This window comes from Babylonia areolata, chromosome 8, assembly GCF_041734735.1.
Source record: "Babylonia areolata isolate BAREFJ2019XMU chromosome 8, ASM4173473v1, whole genome shotgun sequence".
Lineage (NCBI taxonomy): Eukaryota > Metazoa > Mollusca > Gastropoda > Neogastropoda > Buccinidae > Babylonia > Babylonia areolata.
The window spans coordinates 18,190,247-18,206,478 of NC_134883.1; the positions used below are offsets into that span (position 1 = coordinate 18,190,247).

Here is a 16,232-nt window from a genome sequence, read left to right on the forward strand (position 1 = left end):
TCTTTATCTCTCTGTCTCTTTCTCAATATCTCTTTCTGTCTATGTCTCCTTCTCTGTCTCATTTCGTCTGTCTGTCTGTCTGTCAGTGTGTCTGTCTGTCTTTCTCTCTTTCTCTGCTTTCCGGTTTTTAGCTGTTGTTTTTCGTGGTTTTAATTATCGTGTATTTCCTGTCTTGTTTCCTGTCTTTTTTCATCTCCTGTTTTGTTTTTTGTTTGTTTTTTTCTGGCTTTTGTTCGTCGGGTCTGGTTGTGATCCAGTCACAGTGGCCCATGGTTGCTATTTCTCTGTGTGTGTGTGTGTGTGTGTGTGTGTGTGTGTGTGTGTGTGTGTGTGTTTGAGTGTGGCTCTGTGCATGTGTGTGTCTGTCTGTATGTCTGCATGTGTCTGTATGTCTGTGTGCGTGTGTGCTTGCGCGCGCGCGAGTGTGTGTGTGTGTGTCTGTGTCTGTGTCTGTGTGTCTGTCTGTGTTAGCCTTTTGTTGTTACAGGGATTTCAGTCTCACGACGGAACGTTACATGACATGGCGTAGGGATGTGTGTTGTTGTTGTTGTTGTTTTTGGTTCATTATTGGCCCCCTGGCTGTGTGTAAAGAAAGAGAGGTGCATTGGTAGTTCAGACATGACAGGGACTGCGGATGTGGCGCTAAAGAGGACGACGCTACAACAACAACAACAACACTGGCAACAACAACACTGGCACCAAGCATGGGATTATCGCTGACCCAGGGAAATGCCCTTCACAGCGAAGGGGGGAAAATAAACGAAAACAAGGCTGTCAACTCTTGTACTTTCAACTCCGATGTATATATATATATATATATATATATATATATATATATATATATATATATATATATATATATATATATATAATATACGTACAGAGATGGAGGGGGTGCTCGGGGAGAGACAGACAGACAGACAGACAGACAGACAGAGATATACAGAGACAGACAGACAGATAATTATGTACAGAGAGAGACAGACAGACAAAGAGACAGAGACAGGGAGAGGGGGAAGGAGAGAGAGGGTGGGAGAGACAGAGACAGACAGACAGACAGACACTCATCAGCACACACACACATACATACACACACACACGCACGCACGCACGCACGCACACACACACACACACACACACACACACACACACACACACACACACACACACACACACACACACACACACACATTCAAAGAGAAGAGGGAGAGAAGGAGGGGGACTGGTTTGTTTGTTGTTGTCTTTTTGTTTTTTGTTTGCTTGCTCGCTGTTGTTGGTGTTTTTTGGTTGTTTTTTGTGTGTTTTTTGTTTGTTTGTATTTTGTTTGTTTGTTTGTTGTTGTTGTTTGTTTTTGGTTGTTTTTTGTTGTTGTTTTTTTGGGGGGTTGGGGTTTTTTTTTTGGTCGTTTTCAGCCTTGCAGAGCCACAGAGCCCTTGTGTTCCCACATCAGTTTTACCCCGGGGGGAATAAACATAATCTGACAGGTGGCGGTGTTTGTTTTTTTCCCGCTGCACCGGTTTGTCATCACCGTCACTGAGTTCGTGTTCCATCAGACAGCAGGAAACCCACCCTGAAACCTCCAGTCAAATCGGGAACCAGCTAGTTGTCTGAGAGCCATCACCGGGCCTAAACCCCTTAAAAAAAAATTTTTTTTCAGCCTTTAAAAAGAACGAAAAACAGCCCCGTGTAAAAACACGAGGGGGAAAAAAAGAAGAAAAAAAAAAAAGAAGAAAAGAAAAAACGAAAGCATCAACAAACTCTTCCTGAAAGCAAACACATCTTCCCTTCTACAGGGGAGACAATCGAATAATACATCTCCCATTTTCACCAACAAATACTTCCCCTTTTCCTGAAAAAATAATACATCCTCCTTCTTCCAAAAACAAACCAAATCAAGCCCCGGAGGGGGGGGGGGGGGACAGTAAGATAAGAATAACAAGAACCGAGAAGAGGAAGAGGAGGAGGAGGAGGAGGAGGAATAGAAGAAGGAAGGAAGGAACTGATGAATAAATGAAAAACAAACGGCGATGGTTATTTCGATAACCCAGACTGCTTGCGAAGTCAAGACAGGGCGAAACAGTGCATTGAAATCTGTGTGAGAGAGAGAGAATGGGCATGGAGAGAGAGAGAGAGAGAGGGGACCACTGCGATAAGCGAGAAGAAAAAAGCTACACAGCTTTCCAAGTTCGGCTATGTTCTCAGTTGCTCTGTGTGTGTGTGTGTGTGTGTGTGTGTGTGTGTGTCCTGAGAGAGAGAGGACTAGGCAAAACGGGATTCGCGGATAGGCGAAAACAGGACAAAGAGTCAACCTCTCAAGACGTCTTGGACCCGCACATGTTCACACCACTACTCGGATGCAGTTAAACCACATCGTCTGTTCACAACCCCCCCCCCCTCCCCCTGCCCTCTCTCTCTCTCTCTCTCTCTCTCTCTCTCTCCCGACTTAATCATCTTTTGGCTGCTAGAAATGAACACACAATTCGAAATTTTGCTAATTACTTATACAAAGCATTCAAAATAAGAGAAATTGCTGTATCTTGAATACATATAATTATGTATGTTTATGTGCGCATGTGCATGCATTTGTGTACCAATGGTTGTGATTATTTCAGTGTATATGGGTTCCTGTATACAGGTACGCGAGTTTAGGTGTATACTTGTATGTATGTGGGCATAGATGTATATGTATGTATGTATAGTGTGTGTGTGTGTGTGTGTGTGTGTGTGTGTATCTCGGTTGTTGTTTTCTTTGTCTTTTTGTTGTTGTCGTTGTTTTTTGTTTTTGTTTTGTTAATTTCCTCATAACTCGAGTGTGTGTGTATATGGGAGATAAGATTTGCATATATTTATATTTTGCGATTTCTTTTTGTTGCAAAATATGGTGTACTTATTATAGTTCACAACCCCTTCAAATGGGGCTTTGGCCTTACTGAATAAAATTCTGTTTCTGATTCTGATTCTGATTCTGATTCTCCCTCTCTCCCTCTCCCCCTCCCCCACTGCTGCTTTCTACCCCCACCCTCACCCCCTTTCCCCACCAGCCTGACAATAACATTTGAGGATCCGAACTTTCAATCCTAGTGACATGATACTTAAGATAAGAATAACTTGATTATTATCTCATCAAGAGAAAACGCACCAGGTGTGGCTAATTAACAATGAAGCGATAAGATTCTGAAGTTAAGAATAACTCTGTTACCTCACGAAGAGGAAGTACATCACATGCGGCAAAACAAAGATAGACATGTACTCAACACACACAGAAATGCTATACATGACTTTTGAGTTGAAAAGCAACTATAAACATATAAGACATCCATGTAAAAAAAAAAAAAAAAAAAAAAGTATTGCTTATCTTGGACTGTTTCAAATGTAATTAATGATTACTGTGACCATGCTGTGAATATGTTGTGAACACACACACACACACACACACACACACACACACACACACACACACACACACACACACACAAAATCAACGTTAACACAGCACATACCATGTTGTCATGGAAAAGAGAGAAAGGGGACAGAGGACGGAAGGAAGGAAGGAAGGAAGGAAGGAAAGAAGGAACATAGTAAATAAAGAAAGGAAGAAGGAAGGAAGAAGTGAAAGGAACACAAGTGAAATATAAGAAACCAAAAAGGGACGATGAAGGAAGGAAGAAAGGAAGGAAGGAAGGAAGAAAGAAAGGAAGAAAGAAAGGAAGAAAGAAAGAAAGAAAGACACGAAAATGAAAGAAAAACCGAGTTGGAGCGAAAGAAAAGAAAAAAAAAGGAGGGGTGATTAAGACAGGATCAAAGGAGGGAAGGAAGGAAGGAAGGGGGGGGGGGTAGAGAATCTTTAGCTATTTTAACAATCGTGTTTTTTGTGTTTTTGCATTTTCTTTTCTTTTTTCTTCTTCTTCTTCTTCTTCTTCTTCTTTTTCTGTTCTCCAAACGAGTAGACCTGCTGTTGATCCCTTTTCTTATCCAACGATAGTCATGATAATCACAAAGACCTGGAAACGCTTGATGCTCTTTTTTGTGTCCGTGTGTTTAAAAAGATCGAGGAACAATACATGTTGACGAATGTGCGCGCGCGTGTGTGTGTGTTTGTGCGTGTGTGGAGAGGGTGGGGGGAGGGGGGGGATAGAAAGAGAGATCGAGAGCGAACGGCTCTGTGGAAAGCCCACGAAACACGGCGCTATGCTGGCATCTCTTGTATGTGTGACAGTCAGCCATGTCCGACTATGACCGTCAGAACAGCAGAGGAGGCAACTGCTGTCCCGACTTTCTGGGCTAGAATTTGATTATAGTGGAGAGTGTCTTGCCCAAGTTCAGTACATCTCCAATCTCTCGGCCATGAGGGTTTTAGGACAGTCAGTTTTGGGATGGTTCCCAAAGGCCAACTAGTCCCCAAGGCTGCAGCACTAGGAACCAGTGCAATGTTGCTTCCTAGTCTTAGAGTCACAGTCCTTCACAAAAGACTACGTTGAAATGACCCACCCACTGCCTCTCTTGCAGGGTCGCTGTCACCTGGACCACCGCCACAATGGGCATGATCAACAGCATCTACGCGTCCATCTTCGGAAGCGGTGACGCCGATGTCCCGGACCCCGCCACAGGACTGACCCCCCGGGAGAAAGAGGCCATCACCGCCAGCTGGGCTCTGCTGGCCCAAAAGAAGGAGATCCGCAAACACGGAGTGGAGTTCTTCGTCATGTGAGTCTGCTGGGGCTTGCTTTCTTGCCAGGGCTTTTTTTTAAAGTTAGAATTGTTATGATTCTTGTTTCATCATCATCATTATCATCATTATCACCATCATCATCTCTTTTTTTTTTTAATGAATATTTTGTTATTTAGTTGTTGTTACTATTTTAGAATGATGATGTTTAGTATAAGCATTGGGTTTAGTATATTTGAGATTAGTTTTAGTATCATTAATATTAGCGTTATAGTTGTTGTTGCTGTTGTTATTCATTCTTCTTTTTCTTTTTTCTTTCTTTTTTTCTCTTTTTTTCTCTCTTTTTTTGTTGTTGTTGTTGTTATAGATTAGTACATTCCAGAAAACGCCACTGAGTTGTTTAGCCCCAGAAATCTTGAATTTCGTGTGTGTGTGTGTGTGTGTGTGTGTGTGTGTGTGTGTGTGTGTGTGTGTGTGTGTGTGTGTGTGTGTGTGTGGTTCTGAATACGGAATAGTTCCGCAGTGTCCACAATCGTGCCTCAAATGACGTTTTCATGCTGTAATCCCCCAGAAGCACTGTCTTCAGACCCAGACTAACTACAGGGCGCCAAAAAAAAATGACAAACAAAATTCATTAACTCTTATCACGGATCAAGCCTGCCACAGTAACTCAGCATTGCCAACATCACAAACTACTGTCAGAAAATATTTCATAACTCGGTTTATTTACTTCACAAACTGTTGTCAGAAAAATATATCTACTTCACAAACTGTTGTCAGAAAATATATCTACTTCACAAACTGTTGTCAGAAAATATATCTACTTCACAAACTTTTGTCAGAAAATATATCTACTTCACAAACTGTTGTCAGAAAAATATATCTACTTCACAAACTGTTGTCAGAAAATATATCTACTTCACAAACTGTTGTCAGAAAATATATCTACTTCACAGACTGCTAATCTACTTCACAAACTGTTGTCAGAAAATGTCTACTTCACAAATTGCTAATCTACTGCACAAACTGTTGTCAGAAAATATACCCACTTCACAAATTGATAATCTGCTTCACAAACTGTTGTAAAAAATATATCTACTTCACAAACTGTTGTCAGAAAAGATGTTATAACTCAGTATATCTCAAATTGCTGTCAGAAAAGATGTTATAACTCAGTATATCTCAAATTGCTGTCAGAAAAGATGTTATAACTCAGTATAGCCCACTTCACAAACTGCTGTCAGATACAATGTTATGACTCAGTAAAGCCTACTTCGCAAATTTCTGTTAGAGATAAATATAGTCTACTGTTTGTTTTTGTTTTGTGTGTGTGTTATTAACTCAGTCGTTTCTGGCTGCATCGCGTGGCAATGTGTTTACGTTTCACTCGTACGGTTAGAACGGCCCTGACTGATCAAACGCACGACTGAAACGGAATGTGTGGCTTCTCCCTTTTTTTTTTTTTAAAAAAAATTTTAGGTTTACTTACTTTTTCAACGAATCAGTTTGCTCAAAAGTTCAACGTGTCGTGCCGGCAAACGGGGGGCGGAGGGGGGCGGGGGGGGGGAGGGGGGGAGGCGCGAATGGCGGAGTTTGGGGGGCGAGGAGGGGGGGGGGAGGGGTACGAGGGAGTGGAAGGGGTTGGGGGGGGGGAGGTGCGAGATGACAGGTGGGGCTGCTAGGAGCTGGAGGAGGGGAAGGGAGGTAAAAGTGGAAATGACTTTGCACGGTTTGAAACGCTCCATAACTTCTAAGATATGGGGAAAATATAGGAAAGTGTTGAAGGAATGATAGCATCTGTTTGTTTATTTATGTAAAGCGCGAAGTTATCTTCTTCTTTTTTTTTCTTCTTCCTCTAATTCAGATTCTGCCATGTGCAGTGCACATCAGTCTGCCTGTCTGCCCGTGTATCCTGTCTGTCTGCCTGCTGTTCTGTCTGTCTGTCTTTCTGTACGTCTGTCTGTTTGTCTTTCTATCTGTCTGTCTGTCTGTCTGTCTATCTGTATGCTTCTCCTTTACCACCACCATCCCTTTTGCTGTACCTCCCCCATCCCACCTCCTCCCCACACACACACCCCATCCCATCATACTCTGCATTTCGCTTCTCTTTAAAAAAAAAAAAAAAAAAAAAACTTTTTTATTTCCCTATTTCCGCTGTTTGACTGACACCCTCCCACATACATGTACACTCACTCACTCCCATCCACTGCCCCACCATGTGGTGGTCTGGTGGTCAGAGCGCTGCATCAGTCATCGCCCCAGTGTCCTGAGGTCGATCCTCGTGGCATCTGGTTGGGTTAAGGGTGGACCTTGTTTTTGTCTCCGATCTCCGACGGGCGCAATAGCCGAGTGGTCAAAGCGTTGGACTGTCAATCTGAGGGTCCCGGGTTCGAATCACGGTGACGGCGCCTGGTGGGTAAAGGGTGGAGATTTTTACGATCTCCCAGGTCAACATATGTGCAGACCTGCTAGTGCCTGAACCCCCTTCGTGTGTATATGCAAGCAGAAGATCAAATACGCACGTTAAAGATCCTGTAATCCATGTCAGCGTTCGGTGGGTTATGGAAACAAGAACATACCCAGCATGCACACCCCAGAAAACGGAGTATGGCTGCCTACATAGCGGGGTAAAAACGGTCATACACGTAAAAGCCCACTCGTGTGCATACGAGTGAACGCAGAAGAAGAAGAAGAAGTCTCCGATCTCCCAAGTCATCTCATGTACAGACCTGACTCCTGTACAGTGCCTGACCCACCAAGCCTGTGCTTTAGCAGGACTGATGATGATGAGCTGCCAGCTTCTTGTTGCTCTGTTGCGTTGTTACCATCATCATGTGTGATAATCATGTTTCTTCTCCTTCTTCTTTGTTCGTGGGCTGCAACTCCCACGTTCACTCGTAATGCATACGAGTGGGTTTTTACGTCTATGACCGTTTTTATCTCCCCCAGGCAGGCATCCATACTCCGTGTTCGGGGGCATAATTATGTTTAATAATTCTGTTTTCTGAATAATATATAATGAATAATATATGGAGAAAAAAAAACGTGACTTTTTTGTTTCAAACCGAACCGAACAGGCTGTTCGAGACCTACCCCTACATGCAGCCTACGTTCAACGCCTTCAAGGGCATGACGTCAGAGGACCTGCGGAGAGACAAGACGATGTACAGCCACGCCCTGACCGTCATGTACAGCATCGGCAACCTGGTGGAAAACCTGGATGACGCCGAACAGCTCGTGCTGCTCGTCAACAAGATCGCCTTCAACCACCTCAGCAGGGACATCGGCATCCGGTACTTTGAGGTGGGTGACACAAGAGAGAGAGAGAGAGAGAGAGAGAGAGAGAGAGAGAGAGAGCTCACAACTAGAAACTCGATAAAAGAAAATACAACCAGTTTCTCCTTTGAGGTGGCTGACACCAGTTTCAGTTTCTCAAGGTGTCACTGCGTTCGGACAATTCCATATATATATGTATTTGTATTTGTATTTCTTTTTATCACAACAGATTTCTCTGTGTGAAATTCGGGCTGCTCTCCCCAGGGAGAGCGCGTCGCTACACTACAGCGCCACCCCTTTTTTCTTTTTTTTTTTTTTTTTTTTTCATGCGTGCAGTTTTACTTGTTTTTCCTATCGAAGTGGATTTTTCTACAGAATTTTGCCAGGAACAACCCTTTTGTTGCCGTGGGGTTTTTTTACGTGCGCTAAGTGCGTGCTGCACACGGGACCTCGGTTTATCGTCTCATCCGAATGTCTAGCGTCCAGACCACCACTCAAGGTCTAGTGGAGGGGGATAAAATATCGGCGGCTGAGCCGTGATTCGAACCAGCGTGCTCAGATTCTCTCACTTCCTAGGCGGACGCGTTACCTCTAGGCCATCACTCCACTATACTATATACGCAATACCATATCTGCCAGGCAGATGACTGACAGCAGCATAACCCAACATGCTAGGTCAGGCCTTGAGTGCATGCAGTTCTATTTGTGAATTTATCAGAGCGGATTTCTTTTGAAGAACTTTGCCAGAGGGCAACATTCTTGTTGCCATGGTTCCTTTTTTTTTCAGTGCGCCAAGTGCGTACCGCACACGGGACCTCGGTTTATCGTCTCATCTGAATGACTAGACGCTCAATTCCAGTTTCCAGTCAAACCTGGGAGAGAGGGCGAGAGCGGGATTTGAACCCAGACCCGGACCCTTCACGGACTCTGTATTGGCAGATGAGCGTCTTAATCATTCCGAGTACACAGAATGTAAGCACAATACACATGCAAGCCGCATACAACAAAATAAGGCCAAATGAAAACGCTTAATAGCCAAAAAAAGCGTTAGACGAGACAGAGCGAAAACCTGACAAGATGGCGTGGAGAGCCTTGGCCAAAGGAATGATTCAGCGCTTATAGCTGTTAGAGGCGTTTGATTGGCTAAGAGCGGGCCAGACTAAGAGGGGCGTCTTTTCACTGTTAGCCGCGCGAAATTTGGCCAAACAGAGCAAACCATAGGCCTAGTTTGCATCAGTTTGACATGGTAAGTATATGTAAACACCAAACATGGAGTATAATACAAACTCCTCCTTTTTGTGTTTTGTTTTGTTTGTTTTTGTTGTTTGTTTTTCTTCGTGGATTAAAATTTTAGGCATGGCCTATTCTCCCCATCTGTCCTATGAGACACGCGTCAGTGCGTGTGTACGTGCGTGTTTATACGCACGCGCGTGTGTGTGTGTGTTGTGTTGTGCGTGCGTGCGTGCGTGCGTGCGTGTGTGTGTGTGTGTGTGTATGTGTGAGTATGTGTGAGTGTGTGTGTGTGTGTGTGTGTGTGTGTGTGTGTGTGTGTGTGTGAGTGCTTGCGTGTATGTATGAGAGCACATACATGTTTGAGTGCATGTACGTATGTGTGTGTGTGCGTGTGTGCTTGTGTGGTATATATGTATGCATGTATGTTTGTATGTATATATGTATTTGTCTGTGCGTGTGTATTGGGGAGAGGAGAAACTGCGGGCAGGTAACACACTGACAGAGGGGAAAAAAACTACCCTAAAAACCACCACCAACCAGTTCATCTGTGTTCTGGGCGGTGAAGCCTCTTTTTCTGAATGTAGCAAAAGGGGGGTAGGATGGGGAGGAGGAAGAGGAGGAGGAGGAAGACGAGGAGGAGGAGGGGGGGGGGGGAGAGTGTTTGCGGACAAAGAGAGAGAGAGATGATCGGGAGGTCGGGGGGGGGGGGAGGAAATCTGACGGGAGGTGTGTGGGAGGATCTGGAGGAGTGGGGGGGGGGGGGAAGAGTCTTTTTGACGTGCGCACCTGCGATGGGGGTAAGGGGGTACGGTGCTTTGGGTGGGGGGGGGGGGGGGGGTGGGGATGGGGAGGGAGTGTGAAGCCCGGATGGATGTACTGAGAGGAAACAGGAACCGGAAGTGAAAGGGAGCGCGGTACGATGTGTTGTGGGAGGAATGTGGACAAACACACTCACCACGTTGCTGGGGGGCCAGACTCCAGTGTTGAAGTGGTAGTGGGGGGGGGGGGGGCAGACTCCAGTGTTGAAGTGGTAGTGGGGGGGGGGGGGCAGACTCCAGTGTTGAAGTGGTAGTGGGTGGGGGGGGGGCAGACTCCAGTGTTGAAGTGGTAGTGGGGGGGGGGGGGGCAGACTCCAGTGTTGAAGTGGTAGTGGGGGGGGGGGGGGCAGACTCCAGTGTTGAAGTGGTAGTGGGTGGGGGGGGGGCAGACTCCAGTGTTGAAGTGGTAGTGGGGGGGGGGGGGCAGACTCCAGTGTTGAAGTGGTAGTGGGGGGGGGGGGCAGACTCCAGTGTTGAAGTGGTAGTGGGGTAGTGGGGGGTCAGAAAGAGAACACGAGCTGGTCACTGTGGTTGGCTCAGAGGAGGGGTGGACTTTAAGGTCCGGGTCATCTTGTGGATCCGTTTGGGAGATAAGGGAGGTGCGCTGCTTGTATGTATTTAGTCATTCGTTCTGTTGATAGTTTGCAGTGTGTGTGTGTGTGTGTAGTGTGTGTGTGTGTGTGTGTGGAGTCAGTACTTGCGCGCGCGCGTTTGTGTGTGTATGTGTTTGTGTTAGCGCGTATACTTGTATGTAATCATGTGCGTGGTGTGTGTGTGTGTGTGTGTGTGTGTGCGCGCGCACACACACACACACACACACACGCACAGGCGCACGTGTGCATGTGTATTTGTGCATTTATTTATGCTGTCGTGTGCGAAATCGTGTCCTGTAGCACTTAAAATGGTTGTCTCTCTCTGTCTAGTTCATAATGACTGTCTCTCTCTGTCCAGTTCATAATGACTGTCTCTCTCTGTCCAGTTCATAATGACTGTCTCTCTCTGTCCAGTTCAGTTCATAATGACTGTCTCTCTCTGTCCAGTTCAGTTCATGACTGTCTCTCTCTGTACAGTTCAGTTCATAATGACTGTCTCTCCCTGTCCAGTTCAGTTCATAATGACTGTCTCTCTCTGTCTAGTTCATAATGACTGTCTCTCTGTCCAGTTCAGTTCATAATGACTGTGTCTGTCTAGTTCATAATGACTGTCTGTCTCTGTCCAGTTCATAATGACTGTCTCTCTCTGTCCAGTTCAGTTCATAATGACTGTCTCTCTCTGTACAGTTCAGTTCATAATGACTGTCTCTCTCTGTCCAGTTCAATTCATAATGACTGTCTCTCTCTGTCCAGTTCATAATGACTGTCTCTCTCTCTCTGTCCAGTTCAGTTCATAATGACTGTCTCTCTGTCCAGTTCATATGGAACTATATGTCTGCTTACTATGTCACTCACACACATTCTACATGGTTCAACCATTCTAACGAGCTCCATCGTGTCATGTGCATGTATGTGTGTGTGTGTGTGTGTGCGCGCGTGCGCTGTGACTGCTCCCCAACAGGACCTGAAGGACATGTTCCCCAAGTTCCTGGTTGCACGTGCCGGGGAGGCCGCCACGCCCTTCGTGCAGCAGTCGTGGACCAAGTTCCTGGGCGTCATGAACTCCGTGGTGCAGCAGAAGGCGGACGAGATGAAGCAGGGGGGAGGGGCTGGAGGCAGCAGCAAATCCTGATCTGCCCGGCTCGGGTTCGGGGTGCGGCATCAGGTCTCTCTCCTCAGTCCTCCGTCTTCGTCAGTCCCACCGGCAGAATCGTTTTGATTTGGTCTTTGTCTTGCCCAGGGTTTGGATTAGTATGGTTATTATTATAATTATTCTTTTATGCTTTTTTTTTTTTTTTTTTTTTTTTTGCTTCCCCCCCCCCCCCCCCCCCCCAATCATTTCGAGGGTGGGTTTTTTTTGGGGGGGTTGGTGCGGGTGGGGTGTGTGGTGGTGGTAGGAGGGGGGGGCGGAGGGGGGATTGAGAATCGTTTTTTTATTTTTGTCTTTGTTTTGCCCAGGGTTTTGATTACTATGGTTATTATCATTATTGTTGTTTTATTTCTTTGTTTGTTTGTTTGTTTGGAGTAATCATTTTGAGGGGTTGGTGGTGTGGGTGTGGGAAGTGCGGGGTGGCGGAGAATCGTTATTAATTTGGTCTTTGTCTTGCCCAGGGTTTCAATCAGTATGGCTATTATTATTATGATGATTATTATTATTTTATTCTCTCTTTTTTTCTTTTCTTTTTTTTTTTTTTCTTTTTTTTTTTTACATGATAATCGATTTAGGGGTGTGGGGTTGTTGGGAGGGGGGGGGGGTTGGGTCCGGTGTGAGGTTGGGGGATGTGGTTGAGGGATACATCTGGGATAATGTTGATTTTAGTTTCATTCCAGGTTTATGTTTTAATCATGCGTCATGATCTTTTGTTTTCTGTTTTCTGTTGTTTTTTTGTTGGGGTGTGAATTGGTATGGGGGCTGGGTTGGGTTTTTTTTTGGGGGGGGGGTTTGTTTGTTTTTCTCTCTCTTTTTTATGGCCTTTTCTTTTTAGTCGCGTTGTTGTTTTTATACAAGTTAAAGAAAAGCAGTTTCACTGTGTTAGAATGTGTGATTCACATAATTATTTTTGTTATCACATCATGTCTGACAAAAAAATACCAGTATAAATAAATAGATGAACAGATAGATAAAATTGATAAATGAATAAATAAATAAATAAATAAATAAGTCTGCTTGTCCCACTCCCATTGTCGACCTTGCCCGCTCCACCACCCCACTCTTTCTCATCCCCCCCCCCCCCCCACACCCTGGAACCATGACTTACTCTATAAGGAATCAGGACATGTACGCTCCAAGTTACGGACTAAACTTTAATTCGCTATTTGTGTCTTTTTGTCGCTCAAGTGTGTGTGTGTGTGTGTGTGTGTGTGTGTGCGCGCGCGCGCGCGCGTGTGTGTGTGTGTGTGTGTGTGAGTGGGGGAGGGGAATTATTGACCAAGCCCTTTTTTTTCTTTTTATAAATCCGAGTACCTTTTTTTTTTTCATTGTCAGTTCGATGATAATCATTCATTGATTGTCGAAGTACAATTTTATGTGTGCTTTAAATACATTTGTACATGTATGCTTTAATGGTGAGTAATATTGCTTGTTGTAGTTGGGACGTGAAATGTTAGAGGTCTGTACATTGTTAACCCATCCAGATATTTTATATATACCATTATCAGTGTAATGTTATAATTGTCTGTGGTGTTTGTATTATTGTGTTTTTCTGTATGTGTGTTCCCTTTTTTCTTTTAAAAAAATTTTTTTGTTGCAGTAGATCCATAGTTTATTTATGGTGGTTGGTTTGATAATTATATGTTTAGGTTCTCTGTGTGAATGATTTTTTTTTTTTAATATGTGAACTTTTTGTATATCTTTGGTGTTGTTACAACAGGAGATTGTTTCATATGGATTATAGGGTGTTTTTTTTTATGTTTCTTTTCTTTTCCTTTGAATGGCGAGGGATACAAGGCCTGTGTGAAGCAATGATAGGATGTCAGGAGGATGTAGCGGATTGGTGCATCGTGACTTGGAAGAGGGGCGGTACTGGTAGTGCTTCACGTTTACTGCTGACCGTACTTAAAAAAGAAAAAAGAAAAAAGATAAATAGATAAATGAATAAACAAATAAATAGATAGATTAAAAAAAAACAAAAACTTAGCAATATAAACAACTACAAGTAGCCTACAGGTAGAACGACCTCTCAGTGTGAGGTAAAAAAAATAAAAATAAGGGGAAAAAAAAAACACATAGCGATCAGTTTTCTGTCGTGTGATCATAGTCATCTCTCGACAACCGCAGATGACGATGCCTTCGTTGTGACGTACACACGTACGTATGGTATGGTCCTGAGCCCAGAGTCTGAAGCACACACACACACACACACACACACACACACGGCTGCAGGAGGTGCATGTATCGCCAGCAGGCAGGACGAGAGAAGAATGCCCAGCTCTGTGTCGCCGATTTCGAACACCTGCAAGGCGCTGGCAGCGGTCTCAAAGACAACAACAACAAAAAAAAGAAGAGGAAGAACAACGTCCACACTGCAGTTTTTGATTGGGCACGCCAGCTACTTTAGACTGGAAAACTCATTGTCACCCAGTTACATAGCTATAGACTTGCTGCCTGGATTCGAACCTGACACCCTCAGACTAAAAGCTCCCTTCTGACACGGCCTACGCACCCTGTATTATAAGGGAGAACTGGGGAAACTTTGAGAGCAGTAATGACAACATAAATATGAAAGAGGAAATACTCCTGCAGTTAATAATAGAGAACTGGGGAAACTTTGAGAGCAGTAATGACAACATAAATATGAAAGAGGAAATACTCCTGTAGTTAATAATAGAGAACTGGGGAAACTTTGAGAGCAGTAATGACAACATAAATATGAAAGAGGAAATACTCCTGTAGTTAATAATAGAAAACTGGAGAAAGTTGGTGAGCAGTAATGACAACATAAATATAAAAGAGGAAATACTCCTGTAGTTAATAATAGAGAACTGGAGAAAGTTGGTGAGCAGTAATGACAACATAAATATGAAAGAGGAAATACTCCTGTAGTTAATAATAGAGAACTGGAGAAAGTTGGTGAGCAGTAATGACAACATAAATATAAAAGAGGAAATACTCCTGTAGTGATAATATACAACTGGGGGAAGTTGGTGAGCAGTAATGACAACACAAATATGAAAGAGGAAATACTCCTGTAGTTAATAATAGAGAACTGGAGAAAGTTGGTGAGCAGTAATGACAACATAAATATAAAAGAGGAAATACTCTGTAGTTAATAATAGAGAACTGGGGGAAGTTGGTGAGCAGTAATGACAACATAAATATGAAAGAGGAAATACTCCTGTAGTGATAATATACAACTGGGGGAAGTTGGTGAGCAGTAATGACAACATAAATATGAAAGAGGAAATACTCCTGTAGTGATAATAGAGAACTGGGGGAAGTTGGTGAGCAGTAATGACAACATAAATATGAAAGAGGAAATACTCCTGTGCTGACAGCAGTAGCAGTTTTGTAGTCTGTAGGAGTAGACGCCATTCTCGTCATGCGTCGTTATTGTTGTTGTTTGTTTTATACTTGTTTTGCTTGCAGGTTGTGATATAAGAGAACATCACCCAAAAGAAGACCAATAAGAATGTCCAAGCAACGATGAATTCCTTTTCGAAACTTTTTTGTTTGTTTGTTTGTTGTTGTTTTTTTTGTTTGTTTGTTTGTTTGATTTTCATAAAGCCACAACCTGATTCGTATTGACATTTGTATCCCTGGAAGTTTTGGTGTAGATTTAGTGGTGTTTTGTTTGTTTTTGTTGGTGTTTGTTTTAAATGGGTTTTTTTGTTTTTTTTGTTTTTTGTTTGTGTTTGCCACGTGTGAGAAATGGGACAGACACCATGACACCCTCCCTCCCCCCTCCGCCCCGAACAAGGGTTTCTATAGCAACCACCTCACCCCCAAACAAAAAAAAAAAAACAAAAAAAAAAAAAAAGACTCAGCCTGTTGATGGCCACGGTTAGATATTAAACAAAGTTTGAAATCGTTTTACACGGGATAGAAAAACAGATTAAACACTGTTTCTTCTCAAGTGCGTGGTTGAGGGGGTGGCGTAGAGGGAGGGAGAGGGGGGTTATCGGACAGGGAAAGAAAGGGAAGGTTGACAGAAAGAGAGAGGAGGGAAGGGGGGGAGGGGAGAAGGAGAGTTGGACTGTTCTGGGTCTTACTGTGATTGTTGAATTCTTTACGTGTGTGAACATATAAGACAGGGTGAGAGAAAGACAGACAGACAGACACAGACACACAGACAGACAGCGACAGAGAGAGAGAGAGAGAGAGTAGTCCACATGTTCTGCACTTTTCTGTTATTCTACATGGTCTCAAGAAATAATCAGTGAGTTGACGTAATTTAGCGAATCAGAGTAATACATTATGCATACAGGATATGCAGGATTTGTACATGTTCTCAATGGCATAGTTCGCAACCTTTTTTCTTTTAAACTTTAGACCCAAAAGGCACACACACACACACACACACACACACACACACACACACACACACACACACACAAAATATATATATATATATAGCAATAGATAGATAAATCAATTATTGAAATAAAATGAAATAAAGCCACCGTGTCTGGCAGCTGGGTGAAAGGTGT

At 43.7% G+C, this 16,232-nt stretch overlaps 1 protein-coding gene across 8 annotated transcripts in view; it reads left to right on the forward strand.

Moving 5' to 3' along the window:
* The window catches only part of LOC143285072 (globin-like), a 135,755-nt gene extending 123,873 nt beyond the window's left edge, over positions 1-11,882 (forward strand). For all 8 annotated transcript variants that reach the window (XM_076592267.1, XM_076592266.1, XM_076592269.1 and 5 more), the window contains 3 exons: positions 4,507-4,704; positions 7,744-7,969; positions 11,548-11,882. In XM_076592267.1, coding sequence (XP_076448382.1) covers positions 4,535-4,704; positions 7,744-7,969; positions 11,548-11,718 — 567 coding nt within the window. In that variant the 5' untranslated portion in view covers positions 4,507-4,534 and the 3' untranslated portion in view covers positions 11,719-11,882. The remainder of the gene's footprint in view (positions 1-4,506; positions 4,705-7,743; positions 7,970-11,547) is intronic.
* Positions 11,883-16,232: the final 4,350 nt, after the last annotated feature.